This window comes from Chionomys nivalis, chromosome 21 (assembly GCF_950005125.1).
Source record: "Chionomys nivalis chromosome 21, mChiNiv1.1, whole genome shotgun sequence".
NCBI lineage: Eukaryota > Metazoa > Chordata > Mammalia > Rodentia > Cricetidae > Chionomys > Chionomys nivalis.
In genome coordinates, this window is record NC_080106.1 from 23,234,175 (window position 1) to 23,251,526 (window position 17,352).

General features: G+C 48.8%; 1 protein-coding gene across 1 annotated transcript; it reads left to right on the forward strand.

The window, feature by feature from the left end:
* The first annotated feature begins 1,419 nt into the window (after window positions 1-1,419).
* Window positions 1,420-17,195, forward strand: Vps4a (vacuolar protein sorting 4 homolog A). Its single transcript, XM_057753473.1, has 11 exons — window positions 1,420-1,610; window positions 8,123-8,234; window positions 8,557-8,704; window positions 9,753-9,814; window positions 9,907-10,026; window positions 12,211-12,367; window positions 13,276-13,424; window positions 13,721-13,802; window positions 14,015-14,234; window positions 15,897-16,037; window positions 16,531-17,195. Exons 1-11 carry the CDS (start codon window positions 1,590-1,592, stop codon window positions 16,630-16,632), a joined length of 1,314 nt encoding a protein of 437 aa, XP_057609456.1. The 5' UTR covers window positions 1,420-1,589; the 3' UTR covers window positions 16,633-17,195.
* The last annotated feature ends 157 nt before the right edge of the window (window positions 17,196-17,352 follow it).

Consider the following 17,352-nt stretch of genomic DNA (forward strand, 5'->3'; position numbering starts at 1 on the left):
GGGAGGAAAGGGCCTTGATGTCAGGATAAGATTGGCTATGCTAGCTGGGTGGTGGTGGCACACACCTTTAATCCCAGGCTGTCACTTCCAGGACAGCCAAGGCTACAAGATTATATATAGAGGGGAGCGGGGGGAGGGGGCAATATGTGGGAGGAGGGGGAGGGAAATGGGAAACGGGGAGCAGTTGGAAATTTTAAGTAAAAAAGAATAAAAAAAAATAGGGCTAAGGATGTTTTACAGCTGTATGTAATGGTATTAAAAGGAAAAGCTTAGCCATGTTTATAAAATTGTAAACAGAAATAAAAATCCATGTTGCTTTTTAAAAAAAAAGATTATATATATATATATATATATATATATATATATATATATCTCAACATGTGTGGGAGAGAGAGAATAAAGGAATACATTTTCACTACTGTGGGTTGACTTGGTGGTACTGCTGAGAGGTCCTGAGTTCAAGGACCATGAAAAAAAAATGAACACAATACCAGTTTCCTAAGAGAACGGTAGGAAGGTTAACACTGAAATAAAGATTTACATTTATTTATTTGGGTGAGCCGGGAGAACTCTAAGAAGTCACCTCTCCTTCTGCCCTGGTGGGAACTAGAGACGGTACTGGGTCACTGGGCCTGTGCACAAGTGCTTTTACGTGCCGAGCCATCTCTCTGGCCAGAAAGGTTAACATTTAAGAACTAGCACAAGCCTGGCAGTGATGGTCACGTCTGTAATCCCGGTACTTGAGAGGCAGAGGTAGGTAGGTCTCTGAATTTGAGGCCAGTCTGGTCTAAAGCAAAACAAAACAAAAATTAAACAAAAATAAAAACTATCACAAAACTGGCGGAATCATTGTATCATAACAGTTACCAGGGATAGAGCCCAAAGTGTAGCATTCATCGAGTGTATGCTAGTTTTTCCATCGCCCCCTAAAGCCAGACTAAATAAATATTAACTAAATAAATATTAATTATCATAACCTATTGAATAGCCAGAAAACAGAGCTCCAGGAAGTTAGATTTACTCTTCTGGTGACGTTAACTCAAGTGGGACCCTAATCTACCTGATCCCTCCTCCTCGCCCCTCACTTCCCGTCCTCCAAGCCCCGCCCTGTTCGGTTCCGCCCCACTCGGATCCTCGAACACCGCCCAAAGACTCCAGCATCACCCCCGTCCGGCCCCGCCTCTCACCTGGATCCACCAGGCCCCACCCCCTTTTGCCTCCCCGCCCCCTTTTGCCTCCCTCCCTTTCATCCGGGTTCCCCCTCCTCCCCGCCTCACCCTCGCTCGGCCCCGCCTCTCACCCAGAGCCCACCAGGCCACTCCCCCGACAGGCCACGCCCCGCTTGGAGGACAGATGCCTGCAGTTCCGGACCATGGCCGCTGGGTGGCAGCCGCGTGGCTCGGGCTGGGCCGCTCTGGGCCGCGCTCCTCGCTCACCTTCGGACTAGGCTCCGGCTGCTAGTGGCAGTCCTGCCCGCGCCGAACGCCGCCTCGCCCGGCTCCCTGGCCGGACCCACCACCTCGGCTCCTCCGGGCCGGACCGAGGCCGCAAGCAGCGCCGCGGAGTGTGGGGCGGACCCAGGAGATGAAATGACAACGTCAACCCTCCAGGTACCTGGGCGCGGCGCGACCGCGGAGGCCGAAGGCGGCAGGGCCTGCGGGCCGCTGAGCGGGCGGGCGGCGGCCTTCTCGGAGCCCGGCCTGGCGGTCCCGATGGGGCCGGTTCATCCCACCCGTGCTGCAGCCTCTCCCATGCTCGGAGCCCAAGAGATGTCTGCGCCGAGCCCCGGCCCAGGCCGAAGCGGCGTGGCCCCGAGCCCGCTACGCGCGCCGGTGCTAAACTGCCGCCTTGCAGCGGCGCTGCCACCCCGCGAGAGCGCCCGGGTCCGGCCGGTCGCTCCGGGAATGCCGCTCACTCGCTCCTGCAAACGCGCCCTGACCTGACCGTCTGCCAGCGAGCCCCCGATTTCTTGGCCAGCCACCCTTCATTCATTCCCTAGATCGTGCGGGGTGATGCTGAGGTGGCGCCGCCCAAAGAAGGAAGGGCTCATTCTAAGCTGTCAGAAAGCGAAAACAGGTTCAGGCCTCAGGCTTGAGACCACTCAATAGTGTGCCTAGGTTTTTGGGTCTAGTAATGTTGGGTTTCCTCGTCAGGAAAATGGGCAGTGCCCTTGTAGGGTGGTTGTCAGACGACCCGAAACTGAATAATTCAGGAAGAGCGTTTGTAACATAGGTTCTCATCATGTTCTCGATAAGCCTTTGCAAATAAAAGTCAGTGCTTGGGCGGAACCAAGTAAGACTTCATGAAGGAAGGGACTTTAGCCAGAGCATCAAAAAAATGGGTGACTTTCACCTACCTGCTGGGGGGGGGGGCGTGAAATGGCTGCTCCATATGGAAATACAGGAGTTGGAATCCATTGGAGTACAAGGTTTGGAATGAGATGGAATCCAGAGCCAGAACCCATCATCTACCTGCAGAATTCCGGTTTGTTTGTTTACTAGGAATTAAGCCAACTTCAGCCCAAGCCCACCTGCTTGGCCACAGTTAGCACACCTGAGGACCAGGAATGTGGGTTTTTTTTCTTCTTCTTTTCTGGCTTTTTAAACACAGTTTTATGTAGAGCATTGGTGCTGTGCAGGTCACCCATTTGAAGTGTGTGCATCACTCAGTGCTTTTAGAGGTTTGTATCATCCCCAAAGAAACTACGTTGTCAACCATAGTTCCCCAGCCTTTCTGTCCGTGTAGCACACCCTGTGGAGTTGCCTGTTCTTAGACCCTTTATGTGTGTCTGTGTGTGTGGTGTGTGTATTGTGTACTGTTACACCACTGCCGGCACACCCGTTCCACTGCCTGTGTAGGGAGGTCAGGGGTGACTTTCAGAAGTCAGTTCTCTCCTTCCAGATGTTGAACTTGGTAGGAAGCAGTTTTGTTTGTTTTCTTTCTAGGATTTCCTCTATTCTTTGGCATTTCATAAATGTAAGCAATGCCTCTTGGTCCTGTGCACTTCCAGGTCTCACCAGGACCCCCCAGCCCTTCCCCACTCCCCTCCACCAGGACCCCCAGCCCTTCCCCACTCCCCTCCACCAGGACCCCCAGCCCTTCCCCACTCCCCTCCACCAGGACCCCCAGCCCTTCCCCACTCCCCTCCACCAGGACCCCCAGCCCTTCCCCACACCCCTCCACCAGGACCCCCAGCCCTTCCCCACTCCCCTCCACCAGGACCCCCCTCAGGCCCTGCCAGCACATCTCCTACCCCTTCTGTGGCCTCTGCTCTCCCTTATTAATAACCCACTGAAGTGCCCAGTGCTCTCGGGCAGGTACCCGTAGCTTCAGTGGCCATGTTGGGCCAAGGACAGTGCTCCACAGCGCTCCTCCACACCCTCCGGCTCTCTCTCCTTCCTCCTCCCGAGTTCTTCCTTGAGCCATGGGGACAAGTGATGATATAGATGTCCCCTCGGACTGAGCCCTCTGTTAGGAATCTCTGCACTAACTGCTGACCACTGCGGAGAGAGAAGCTTCTCTGGCCTAGGTTAAACCTATGGATACAAGCATAAATATTTAGAAGACAGTTCAAGACAGCAGCAGTAGGTTCTCCTGAGGAGCTGTGATTCCCGAGCTGGGTGCTTCTGTCCAGGTTTTCAGTACCAGGCCTGAATTCCCTCCTATGAAGCAGGCCTCAGATTTGAACCAAACATAGTTGAGCACCCCATAACCTTTGTTCCGCTGTCGCACCAGTGAACGCAGCCTGCCTAGAACGTCAGTGCTGTAGCAATCATGGCTGACTTCAGGGATACTGCTGGTGTTTTTCCTCCCCCAGGAACTGGCCCTGCACCTTCTAGGGCTGTGGAAGCTAGTCAGCAGGTCAGTTTCACCTTGGTTTCTATTTTATTTTAGATAGGCTCTCAGGATGTAGTCTTGGCTGGAACTAGATATGTAGCAGCCTGGCCTCAGATCACAAATACTTACCTGCCTCTGTCTTCCCAGACCTGGACTTAAAATCGTGTACCACCACACCCAGCTCAAGTTCAGTTTGTCTTTATCCTGAAATTAGTCAAGCACTTTTTTTTTTTTTCCGAGACAGGGTTTCTCTGTAGCTTTGGTGCCCGTCCCGGAACTAGCTCTTGTAGACCAGGCTGGCCTCGAACTCCCAGAGATCCGCCTGCCTCTGCCTCCCGAGTGCTGGGATTAAAGGCGTACACCACCATCGCCCGACTAGTCAAGCACTTTTACCTGCTGAGCTGTCTTGCTGGCCCAGGATTTTGTTTGTTTGTTTGTTTGTTTTGTTTTTAAATTGGTTTTTCTGTTTCTCTGTGTAACCCTGGCTGACTTGAAACTCACTTTGTAGACCAGGGTGGCCTTGATTTCAGAGATCTGCATGCCTAGATCTCACAAGTGCTAGGATTAAAGGTGCATACCACCACCCAACTGAGATTTTCTTTAAATAGAATTATACAGTTTGGTTCTCTGTGACTGACTTGCTTGACTTAACTTAATGTCACAATCTTTTACATTATTTAAATGGCTTGGGGGGACTTTCATGACAAAATTTGAAATTCAGATTTTGGTGTCTATAAAGTTTTATTGGATGACATCCCAGCTCATTCTTTTTTTTTTCCTCTATATATGTAATCCTTTATTGATTCTTTGGGAGTTTCACATCATACATCCCAATCTCGCTCATCTCCCAGTTCCTCTTTCCATATCTTCTCCTCACCCCTACAGCATCCCCCTCACAAATCAATTAAAAACAAAACAACACAAACAACAACAACAACTTCACTCCTCCATCTTTCCCATCTTTCCCACCTCTTCAGCCTAGTGGTGCTGGGTGCTGTGGTGTGCCACTCAGCATGCCCTTTTGTCCAGTCAGGCCCCCACAAAAATGTTTATTGCAAAGAGTCATTGGTATGGTTCAAGACCTCTGGCACACATCTCGCCAAAACTCTTGTTGAATATCCTGCCTTTGGACCGAGTCAGGAAGATCCTGTGGTTATTCTGCAGGACCAGTCTGTTCACATTCCAGCAGGCCATAGATGGGGTAGACGCTAGGGTGGGCCAACCCAATGTTCAGGTGAGGGGCAGGACCAGCTCTCCCATACCCATGGTGAGGAGTAGGGTTACTCTTCACTCATTCTTTTATATGCTGTCTGTAGCTACTTTTGTGCTGCAGAGATTATATGGCCCACACAGCCTAACATACCTGCTGACTGGGCTTTCATAGAAAGTCTGTCAGCCCCTGCTTGGCTCCTCCTTCACCTCAGCCCTTTCCATGCTGTTACTAGAGAGGTGGCAGGGCTGGCAATTTCATTTGTCACCTCACCCTCCTGTTACGTGCTTGTGTGCGTGCGGAGCTGTTTCTTTCCTTTGAAATTAAGATCTGCTCTGACAGACAGCATTGGGGGGTGCCCTGATAGTGCTTAGCAGAGAGGAGACAGACCGGCTCTGCTCTGAGCACAGAGGAACCTCACATACTGTTCTGAGCCTCCATCTTATGTATTTATTTAGGTTTTTTTGAGACAGAGTTTCTCTATGTAACAGTTCTGGCTGTCCTGGAACTCACTTTGTAGACCAGGTTGGCCTCAAACTCACCTGCCTTTGCCTCCCTTGTGCTGGGATTCAAGGCGTGCGTCACCACTGCCCAGCTATTTATTTTATTATTATTTTTTTTTTTTTTTTGTTTTTTGTTTTTTGTTTTTTGTTTTTCGAGACAGGGTTTCTCTGTGGCTTTGGTGCCTGTCCTGGAACTAGCTCTGTAGACCAGGCTGGTCTCGAACTCACAGAGATCCACCTGCCTCTGCCTCCCAAGTGCTGGGATTAAAGGCGTGCGCCACCACCACCCGGCTATTATTTTTATGCACGTGTTTTACCTGCATGTACCTTGTTGCATGCTTGGTGCCCTCAGTGTCCAGAACTGGAGTTACAGACAGTTGAGCCACCATATGGCTGGGACTCAAACCCAGGTCCTCTGCAAGAGGGCAAGTGCAGCCAGGCTTGGTGGCATACAGTGTTATCTTGGCTCCTCTCGTTTACATCCAAAGTTCTAAAGCAGGCAGAGCCACATAGAAAAACCCTGTCTCAAAACAAAATAAGAGCAACAAGTACCTTTAAATGCTGAGCCATCTTTCCAGATTATTTATTTTGTGTAGGGATGTTTTGCCTGCATGTATGTCTGTGCACCACTTATGTGCCTGGTACCTAAGGAGCCCAGAAGAGGGCATCTGATCCTCTAGAACTGGAAACAGTTGTGAGCCGACATGCAGGTGCTGGGACTCAAACCAGAGTTCTCTCCAAGAGCAGCAAATGCTCGTAACTGCTGAGCTATCTTTGTTACTTCCTCCTCCTCCTTATTATTATTATTATTATTGGTTTTTCAAGACAGGGTTTCCCTGTGTAACAGCCCTAGCTGTCCTGGAACTAGCTCTGTACTCCAGGCTGGCTCGAACTCACAGAGGTCCACCTGCCTCTGCCTCCCAAGTGCTGGGATTAAAGATGTGCACTACCATCACCTGGCTCTTACCTTAATTAAAAAAAAAATACTATTTTATTTTTGTTTTTCAAGACAGGGTTTCTCTTGTAGTTCTGTCCTAGAACTAGTTCTGTAGATCAGGCTGTTAAATTTTAATTTTATACATTATTTGTCTGTGGGAAGGTCAGAGGACAACTTAAGGAGTAGTAGATTCTTCTTGCATTTGAGGTCTCCTCAGGCGTTAGGTGTCTCCTTTCTCTATGGCTTCTAGGAATTGAACTCAGGGTTCCGGGTTTTCGGAGCTAGTGATTTTACCCACCGAGCCATCTCACCAGCGCTGATCCTTCCCTCTATCTCCTATTTTAAAAAGGAAGGCCAAGTAAGTCATACTGAGTGGAAAGTCCAACGCACTGAGGGTGTTAACTGTAGAGAAAAGAAACCACCAAGAGGGGGCTGGAGAGATGGCTCAGAGGTTGAGAGCACTGGCTGCTCTTCCAGAGGTCCCAAGTTCAATTCCCAGCAACCACATGGTGGCTCACAACCATCTGTAATGAGACCTGGTGCCTTCCTTGCCAGCAGTACATTGTATGCTTAATAAATAAATAAATCTTTAAAAAAAAAAAAACAAAAACCACCAAGACCAGGGACTGTCTCCATGGTTCCTAAGGAGCCGGCGGGGGATTGGAGGGGAAGACTGTGTTCACCTGCGAGGTATTCCGTGCTGGCCATGCGGTGTCTAGGTAACGCGGTCAAAGCATGACAGTCAACCACACTCTCATTTTTTTGTCTCTTCATTCTAGTAAGTTCCTCTCGTGTAGCCCATCTCCTCACCCCTGCCTGGCCATCTTACAGAGCTGTCTGTGTGCCCTTCTTACAGGATGGTTAAACAAATGCCCTGGCCCTGCCAAGAGCTGGTCAGAAGGTTATTGTTTGCTGTGGCTGAAGCAAGGTCTGCAGTGGGATCTGCCTGCCAAGCGGCTAGTGCCACAGCAGATGGAGAAGCCCGGCCAGGCATTGCCAATTGAGGAAGCTGCAGTTTTTGAAACTGATTGTACAGGGCCTACAGTTCAGCTGGGAGCATGGCCTGCAGAGCCTGTTTGTTCCTGGAGTTCCTGACGTGAAACGGAGTTGAGCCTCCCTCTCAGGCATCAGCTTTAGCAGTTCAGGAAAACACTCTTCTGAGCCTAGAGTGAGCTGGGCACTAGAGAGGGCTAGCGCTGTCTCCAGATCTTTCTATTACATTGAAACTGTCAGGTCCGTCGAGGACTTTCTTAGCTGGCTACATCTTTTTGGCCCATGAGCCAAGTGTGGTTTCTGGTTTTGTAGAGCTACAGGGGGCAGTGAAGTAAAACATGGACTTGTTCCATGGGCCTATCCTTGGAGCCCCGATCACAGACATTAGTCAGTTTCCATTTGCAAAGGTCCAGAACAGAATGAGGAAGGGGTGGCTTCTGACCATTAAACTCCCTGGGAAGGACAGCTGTCTTTTCAAGCCGTTTTAGTTGCTGTCAGGAAAGTAGGGCAACATAATGGCCTGCAACCAGTAAATCCACAGGCATGGCACTAACTCTCTTCTTATCTCATTGTGCTGCTTATGACCCCACAGGCTCTCTGGATCCCTTGGGGAGCACTGAGCTATATGCCTTGCCTTTCCAGAAAGCCATCGATCTGGTGACGAAAGCCACTGAAGAGGACAAAGCCAAGAACTACGAGGAGGCTCTCCGGCTCTACCAGCATGCTGTGGAGTATTTCCTCCATGCCATCAAATGTGAGTCACTCTCGGGTCCCCTGGCTGCAGCACCCTGGAAGAGGAGGGCAACACTTGGGGCTTAGGGGGGCACTGGCTTTGTTTGTTTCTTTGTTTGTTTGTTTGTTTCTTTCTTTCTTTCTTTTTTCTTTCCTTCTTTCTTTCTTTCTTTCTATCACACCTGGCTTGCTTGCATTTCTTTATTTGTTTGAATAACTAGAGACCAAACTTAGGTCCTCAGAGATAAGAATAAGTATTAAGAAAAGAAGGAGGAGGAAAAGGAAAGAGAAAGAAAGGAAGGAAGGAAGAAAACAAGCAATAAGCTGGGTTTCTTACTTTGCAGATGAAGCACACAGCGACAAGGCCAAGGAGAGCATTCGAGCGAAGTGCGTGCAGTACCTAGACCGAGCAGAGAAGCTGAAAGATTATTTACGAAACAAAGAGAAACATGGCAAGAAGCCAGTCAAGGAGAATCAGAGTGAGGGCAAGGGGTGAGTATGTGGAGATACAGCTGTGGGGCCAGAGTCCCCGAGTTCCTACTTCATATGTTGTCATTCTTGATGCTAGCGCTGTCTTGGACTTCTAGTGTACCCTGCTTACAGGGTATCGATCTGCTCACAACAAAACACCAGTCCAGTGTCTGATTTCTAAGTATGAAAGACAGGTTGGGAAGGGACAGGAGCCAGGTCAGCAGGAGGGTTTGCGAATGGGAAAGAAGAGACGCAGGTCTGGGCAGCAGACGGCTGTTGGCACGGGAGCACGTTCCCCTTTAATGTTTTTCTTTAGTTTTGTGGTTTTTTTTTTTTTTTGGTTTTTCGAGACAGGGTTTCTCTGTGGTTTTGGAGCCTGTCCTGGAACTAGCTCTTGTAGACCAGGCTGGTCTCGAACTCACAGAGATCCGCCTGCCTCTGCCTCCCAAGTGCTGGGATTAAAGGCGTGCGCCACCACCGCCCGGCATTTTTTTTTGGTTTTTCAAGACAGGGTTTCTCTGTGGTTTTGGAGCCTGTCCTGGAACTAGCTCTTGTAGACCAGGCTGGTCTCAAACTCACAGAGATCCGCCTGCCTCTGCCTCCCGAGTGCTGGGAGTAAAGGCGTGCGCCACCACCGCCCGGCTTTAGTTTTGTTTTGAGACAAAGTCTCACTATGTAATTTTAAACTTCATGCCTTCTCCGCCCTTGAATTCTCTGGGTCATGACTACATGTTGTCTGTTTTGAGTCTATCTGAAAAGTCTGACCGTTTGCCTTGTTGTTCTTTAAGTCCAGCTGAAGCACATTTTCCTTACCAGCCCTTGGGAAGGAAGCAGCTTCTGTCATTATTCCTTTAGTGAGGAAGCAGGCTAGGTTGTGAGTGTTTCCTGGAGGAGCGTGACCCTCACACTGGGAGAGCTCTGCTTGCCTATCTGAGAACAAACACACACCACACACACACACACTACACACACACACATCACACACACACACACACACACACACTAGCCCTACAGAGCCTCCTTGCTCTCCGAATAGAGAACCAATTTGATCTTCTGTTTCCTTCCTTAGTAGCGACAGTGACAGTGAAGGGGATAATCCAGAGAAAAAGAAATTGCAAGAACAGTTGATGGGTAAGAGGCCTGAGGTCCATGAAGGTAGGGTGTGGCATGGGGCCTCTTCTGGGTCCACTTGTGCTCATGGGTCGGTCTGGTTCTTCTCGCAGGTGCTGTTGTGATGGAGAAGCCCAACATACGGTGGAATGATGTGGCTGGACTCGAGGGAGCTAAAGAGGCTCTCAAAGAAGCTGTCATTTTGCCAATTAAATTCCCACACCTTTTTACAGGTAAGGAAAGAATGCAGCATGGCACACATAACTTTTTTTGTGTGTGTGCGTGTGTGTGTGTGTGTTTTTTTTTTTTTTTTTGAGACAGGGTTTCTCTGTGTAGCTTTGGAGCCAAGGCTGTTACAGAGAAAAATCCTATCTTGAAAAACCAAAAAAGGGCCAGAGAGATGGCTCAGTGGTTAAGAGCATTGCCTGCTCTTCCAAAGGTCATGAGTTCAATTCCCAGCAACCACATGGTGGCTCACAACCATCTGTAACGAGGTCTGCTGCCCTCTTCTGGTCTGCAAACACACACAGACAGAATATTGTATACATAATAAATAAATAAATATAAAAAAAAAAAAGAAAAGAAAAACCAAAAAAGTTTTTGTGGGCTGGGAATACTTTTTTTTTTTTTTTTTGAGACAGGGTTTCTCTGTGGTTTTGGAGCCTGTCCTGGAACTAGCTCTTGTAGACCAGGCTGGTCTCGAACTCACAGAGATCCACCTGCCTCGGCCTCCCAAGTGCTGGAATTTTTAAAGGCGTGCGCCACCACCGCCCAGCTTCCTGGGAATACCTTTTGATTTGTAGTTTTTCCAGCAGCACTTGGGAGGCAAGATGACTGGAAGTTCAGGGCCATTCTTAGCTACATCATGAGTTCTAGGTCAGTTTGAGATACATAAGACTTGAACTTTGTATTCATCTCAGTGAGCAAGCAGGGTCAAGAACCAGGGCTGGCCAGTATTCAAGGACTTAGGGGTCATTAACAAGATGTGGTCTGAGCTCCCAATAGGTGTTCGGTTTTCTTTACTGTAGCACGATTAATAAAAACTCAGAGATAGAAATTGGGGTTCAACCTGAAGGTCAGAAAAGCAAAACAGCCAGCTACTGGCTCTTACTTCTACCTTAGTCCAAAATGGCTATCTTGCCTCACAGAATGAAATTGTATCTGAGAGCTGTCTCCTCCCATTTTATAATCCTCTCTAGGTCTGGGATTAAAGGTGTGCACCACTGAGATTAAAGGGATGTACCGCCCAGTTTCTGTGGCAAACTGGTATGGTTACTGGGATTAAAGGTGTGTGTTACCACTGCCTGGTCTTTAGGGCTGACCAGTGTGGCTGTTTTGCTCTCTGATCTTCAGGCAAGCATTATTATTAAAACACAAATGAAGCCGGGCGGTGGTGGCGCACGCCTTTAATCCCAGCACTCGGGAGGCAGAGGCAGGTGGATCTCTGTGAGTTCAAGACACAAGCCTGGTCTAGAAGAGCTAGACCAGTAAAGGACTCTTTACTTCTAAAACCAGTGGTTTTATAGAACTTTTTCTGTATTGACAGTGACTAAGGCCTTCCATTTTATTTAAGTTTTATAACTTATTTTAATATAAATTTTATAACTTTATTTTAATTTTTTGGTTTTCTTTTTCAAGACAGGATTTCTCTGTGTATCCTTAGCTATCCTGGAACTAGCTTTGTACAACAGGCTGGCCTTGAACTCACAGAGATCTGCCTGCTTTGGCTTCCACGTGCTGGGATTAAAGGCATGTGCCACCACCACCCAGGCAATAACTGTTTTTAGATTTGGTTTTATTTTATGTGTATGGCGTTTTGCCTGCATGTATGTCTGTGCACCATATTCATGCAGTTCCCTTGAAGGCTAGAAGAGGGTGTCAGATCCCCTGGAACTAGAGTTACAGTTGCGAACTAATAATGTGGGTGCTGGGACCAAGCCTAGGTTCTCTGGAAGAACATCCAGTGCTGTTAGCTGAGCCACCTCTCCAACCTCATGACTTTTATTTATTTGTTGTGTATGTATGGTATGTTCATGCATAATTATACATATGTTCCCTATGTGGGGATGCATGTATGGTATGTGTACATATATGGAGGTAAGAGGAGGATGTCAAGTATTTTCCTCAATTGCTGTTGACCTTATATATTGAACCTAAAACTCGATGATTCAGCTAGTATAGCCAGCTTACTCTAGGGATCCCCTAGCTCTCCTTTCCAAACACAGGAGTGACAGGCAGGTCACCATTCTTGCTGGTATTTTCTGTGTGGGGGAGCTGCACTTTGGTCCTCATATGTATAGGGCAAGTGTTCTGTCGCCTGTGCCGGCTTCTCCAGCTCTGCCTTCAACTTGTTACCTTTTCTTTGCTCCTTTCTCCCAATCAGAAAGCAGCTGACTTCTGTCCATTATTTATTACAGGCAAGCGCACCCCTTGGCGAGGTATACTGCTCTTTGGGCCCCCAGGCACAGGCAAGTCCTACCTGGCCAAAGCCGTGGCAACAGAAGCCAACAACTCCACCTTCTTCTCTGTGTCCTCCTCGGATCTGATGTCTAAGTGGTTGGGGGAGAGTGAGAAGTAAGTCAGCCGTCAGCTGTGCTGTGGCAGTCCTGGCAGCTGCTGGTAGTCCAGCTTCCTGGCCCCTTGAGATCACTTCCCAGAGACGGGAAAGGATGTCAGGCAGTCGTGGTACAGGCCTCCAGCACCAGCACTTGGAGGCAGAGGCAGAAGAATCTGAGTTTAAAGCTAGACTGGTCTACAGAGCAAATTCCAGGATTTCTCTGCTACACAGAGAAACCGTCTTCAAAAACCAACAAGAAACACACTCACATGGGCTGGAGAGATGGCTCAGTGGTTAAGAGCATTGCCTGCTCTTCCAGAGGTCCTGAGTTCAATTCCCAGCAACCACATGGTGGCTCACAACCATCTGTAATGAGGTCTGGTGCCCTCTTCCTGACTGTAGGCATCCACAGACTGAATATTGTATACATAATAAATAAATAAATATTTAAAAAAAAAAAAAAGAAACACACTCACACACACACAAAAGGAACATATTGTTTTCTTTTTGGTTTTGTGAGACAGGATCTCATGTACCCCAGGCTAATCACAAATTCCCTCTGTAGCAGAGGCTGGCCTTGAACTTCTGATTCTCCTAGTACTACCTCCTAAGCGTTGGGGTTACAGACGTGCCGCCAAGCCTGTAGAGTCAGTTTCTGTTGTGTATCCTCTTGGGGGCATTCTGTGGGTTTAGTTTATTCCTCAAGCTGATCTCCATTCTTTGATGTGAAGCTGAGGCCTAGAGAAAAGGAAAGGATTCTTCCCGCATCCAGAGCTAATGAATGGGGCGCCAGGACTTGAGGCTGATGCCATAGCAAGTTCTTGGTTCAGTACTATTTGAGGGCTTGTCTGACCTGCTTTCCCTGGATCTCAGGGTGGACATGTTTGGGAGTGTCCAGGTCCTGACTCCTTTCTCACTCTCACAGGCTAGTCAAGAACCTGTTTGAGTTGGCCAGGCAACACAAGCCTTCCATCATCTTCATCGACGAGGTGGATTCCCTCTGCGGGTCACGGAATGAAAATGAGAGCGAGGCTGCCCGAAGGATCAAAACGGAGTTCTTGGTCCAGATGCAGGGTGTGTGCTAGTGCCGTGTCATTCCTTGGCCGCCTTCCACCTAAAGCCAACCCAGAGCTCCATTCTGTAGCTGCACTGGCACGGCAGAGAGGCACTTATGATGCCATCTCTGCCAGCCTTATATAGGCTTGCATCAAAGAGAGGGTTGAGGCCTTTACCATGCCGGCTCTCCATCACTCCCAGAGTATATGGTGTTATATGTCTCTACCCAGGAAAGCCCCAAGACATGGTTTAGTTTCCCATGGGTCCTGGCTGCCTCTGCAGGCATCTTCAGTTGCTTGTCTCATTCTCCACAGGAGTGGGGAATAACAATGATGGGACTCTTGTTCTTGGTGCCACAAACATCCCCTGGGTGTTGGATTCAGCCATTAGGAGGAGGTGAGTATAACCTAGGAGCTTAGGGCTGATATCTTTGTCTGGTCATTTTGTTACTAGCTAATGTCCATCCCATTTCTTTGGAATCCTCCCATGTCTGCGCTTGCCTTGATGAAGTTGGGTATTAGACCTGGGTCACTCATTTTAATATGCATGCTGCCTTTCCCTTCACATCATGTGATCAGCTCTCATTTGATATGTATATATCTCTCCAGGTTTGAGAAGCGAATTTATATCCCATTGCCAGAGGAAGCGGCCCGTGCCCAGATGTTTCGGTTACATCTGGGAAGCACACCTCACAACCTCACGGATGCTAACATTCACGAGCTGGCCCGGAAGACAGAAGGCTACTCAGGAGCAGACATCAGCATCATTGTGCGGGACTCCCTCATGCAGCCAGTTAGAAAAGTGCAGTCAGCAACACACTTCAAGAAGGTGAGTGGCAGCTGTCAGGAGGTAGAGGTGGACTCTTGTGTTTTTGATTTTTTTAGATTCTTGACTGCTAAAGGTCCAGTCTCTGTGAGAGAACCAATAGATTCCTCCCTCCCCCCAGACAGAGTTTCTCTTGTAGTCCTTACTATCTATCCTAGAACTCACTCTGTACACCAGGCTGTCTTTGAACTCAGAGATCTGCCTGCCCATAACCTCTGCCTCCCGAGTGCTGGGATTAAAGATGTGCGCGGCCACCACCCGGCTCCAAGGGTAGATATTATGTGCCCTTTTGCTAACAGCCAGCACCGAGCTGGAGGGCAGGGTGCACACAAACTGAATACTTGCCAAGTACCAGACACACAAGTGGACGGACTTGCCTACTCACTCAGGCACGTCTTTGTTGTGTGTCTGCTGTGGATCCTGCGATGCATCAGCACTGTCCTGGGTGTAGGGAAGACAGTAATACAGACAACCAACAAGAAAAATGCTGGAGGCAGGCGACTCTCTGAGTTCAAGGCCAGACTGGTTTACAGAGCAAGATCCAGGACAGGCTCCAACACTACAAAGAAATCCTGTTTCAAAAAAGAGAAGGAAAAAGAGAAAGAAATGCTGATTCTTCTTTAGCAAATAGTGACTGCCCATCAGAGCATGTTGGAGACTGGGAGTCCCAGAAGTTTGGAGGGGTTGGCAGCTTGCTCTGTTAAAAGACACACTGTTGTGACCAGAGCCAGAGCCTGGAGTTGGGGAAAGCAGTGCTGGGGTGCACGGGCTGTTTCCCCATAACAGACTTCAGTGGTGAAACATAGTTGCTGCAGTTACATTTATGGAGATGAGTCTTGGTGGCACTTGAGGAAGAGGAGACCAGCAGCTGGAAGAGCTTGCTGTCCCTGTCTCTCTAAAGCCAGGTCAGCCCACGCCGACCTCTCAGCTGTGTTTGTTGTTTGTGCACATAGAGGGCAAACAATAACTTTAAGGAGTTGGTTCTTTCCTTCCGCCATATGTATGGGACATCAAACTCAGATCAGCAGGCTCCGCTACAGGTGCCTTTCCCATCAATTAGACCAGGCCAACATCAAACTCTCCCTGTAGTTGAAAAGAACCTTAAATATCCTGCCTGTACCTCCTAAGTGCTGGGATCACAGATGCTTGCCACCAGAGGGTTCTTTTTTTTTTTTTTTTTTTGGTTTTTCGAGACAGGGTTTCTCTGTGGTTTTGGAGGCTGTCCTGGAACTAGCTCTGTAGACCAGGCTGGTCTCGAACTCACAGAGATCCACCTGCCTCTGCCTCCCGAGTGCTGGGATTAAAGGCGTGCGCCACCACCGCCCGGCCACCAGAGGGTTCTTATTTGTCTTGTTTTAGATGCTAATGTGGGGTTAGGGACCATATGCATGGATGCCATGACATGTTTTGTAGGTAAAAGGACAGTTTTGTGAACTTGGTTCTCTTCTACTTTCACGTGGGCTCCACAGATGGAACTCTGTTGTCAGGTTTACGTGGCAGGTGCCATTACCATGGAGTCGTCTTTCAGACCTCAGACCTGAGTTTTTAGGGACTTTCAAAGGAGCTCTGCCCTCCTCCAACTTTGGTGACCTAGAGATCCCAATATTCCCTTCAGGCCATCCTTAGGACATCCACGACAGCCTGACAATTTCTGCTTGGTTTCAGGTTTGTGGCCCTTCCCGCACCAACCCTAGTGTTGTGATTGATGATCTTCTGACCCCATGTTCTCCAGGGGACCAAGGGGCCATAGAGATGACTTGGATGGATGTCCCTGGTGATAAACTCTTAGAGCCTGTGGTTTGCATGGTAAGTGACACACTGGGAGAGAAAACTGGGAATGAGTCTAAAAATACAAGTGAGTGTTTTCCTATTGTCCTGGCTCATAGCCCTCCCAGAGTAGCCTTTGGGGTAGTGGGTACTGAGGTTTTTGCTGAGACTCTGGGAACCTTAAGAGGAAGAGTAAAGTCCAGACACTAATTGTCATTCCAAGGCCTGGCTTTTTAATCCATAATGAACCAGTGAAAATATTTTCACTTGGGTCTTACCCAGACAGCCTAGTTCTCTCCTGGCAGCTGTCTGCGCTGTGGGTGAATGTAGTAACGGAAGCTACTGATGGGATGGGGTGGCAGTTATGGGGTGAAGTAGTCTTCCAGAGGAAGAGGTGTGTGGACATGATACGCAGTCTCTGCTGCGGGTGACCTCAGAGGCAGGCCTCTTGTCAGTCTAGCCAGCACAACTAGAGAAGAGGCGCTGAGGACCTGGAGCGCTGGTTTTCAGCTGTATGCTTGTGTCTCTGCAGTCAGACATGCTCCGGTCTTTAGCCACCACCCGGCCCACAGTGAATGCAGAAGATCTCCTGAAAGTAAAGAAATTCTCTGAGGACTTTGGACAGGAGAGCTAAAGCTTCACGTTGGTCATGAAATTGGGAGTTCGACTGGAGCAAATTCATGGGACTTCCTACACCAGTGGCCAGGCTGCCTGGCTGCCAGCCTAGTGGGATGATGGAGGGGCCTCCCCAGCTGCAGAGATGCTTTGCCATGTAGGACACTTGGGACACTGGTTCTGCACACTTCACTCTTGGATGCTCACACTTCTTGCCCTGATCTATATATTTTTTTTAACTTTTGTTCCCCTAAATTAATGCTGCTTTGATTTCTGTCTTGTTTATAAATAAAGAGAAAAACCGTCTGGAAGTGTTAAGGATTGGGAGCCACTAGGCCCTGCTCCCACTCCTTTCCTCTTGAGTCCGACTACTTGAGAGCTGACCATGGGAAAGTAGGAAAAGCCATCCCATCGTCCTGAGTTTGCACCTGGAGCTTCAGGTCGTCCTTGCAGGAGCTGATGGCTTCCGTCAGGAGATGAACAGTCACGCAGGGCTTTATTGATGCCTTCCCTGACTGAGAACTGAGCCAGCCTCTGCTGGTCCTGCCCCGGAGATGTCTAATAAACTCTTTCCCTTCTAGAGCTACTCGAGTCTTCTCATTTTTTATTCTACTATGGGATTCTTTGAGAATGGAGCTTACTTCTAGCAAGGCCCTCTTCACTGTTTTTCCTTAGCAGAACAGGAAGTGGGAGTGTTCTCCAGGCCTTAGCAGTCCAGTCAGGTGATAAGTCCTACATG

Excerpts from the sequence above, each read along its gene's own strand:
- Vps4a (XM_057753473.1), top strand. The coding sequence starts at position 1,590 with ATGACAACGTCAACCCTCCAG. Across the intron at positions 10,027-12,210 it reads ATTCCCACACCTTTTTACAG|GCAAGCGCACCCCTTGGCGA; the intron begins GTAAGGAAAGAA and ends TATTTATTACAG. Across the intron at positions 14,235-15,896 it reads CAGCAACACACTTCAAGAAG|GTTTGTGGCCCTTCCCGCAC; the intron begins GTGAGTGGCAGC and ends GCTTGGTTTCAG.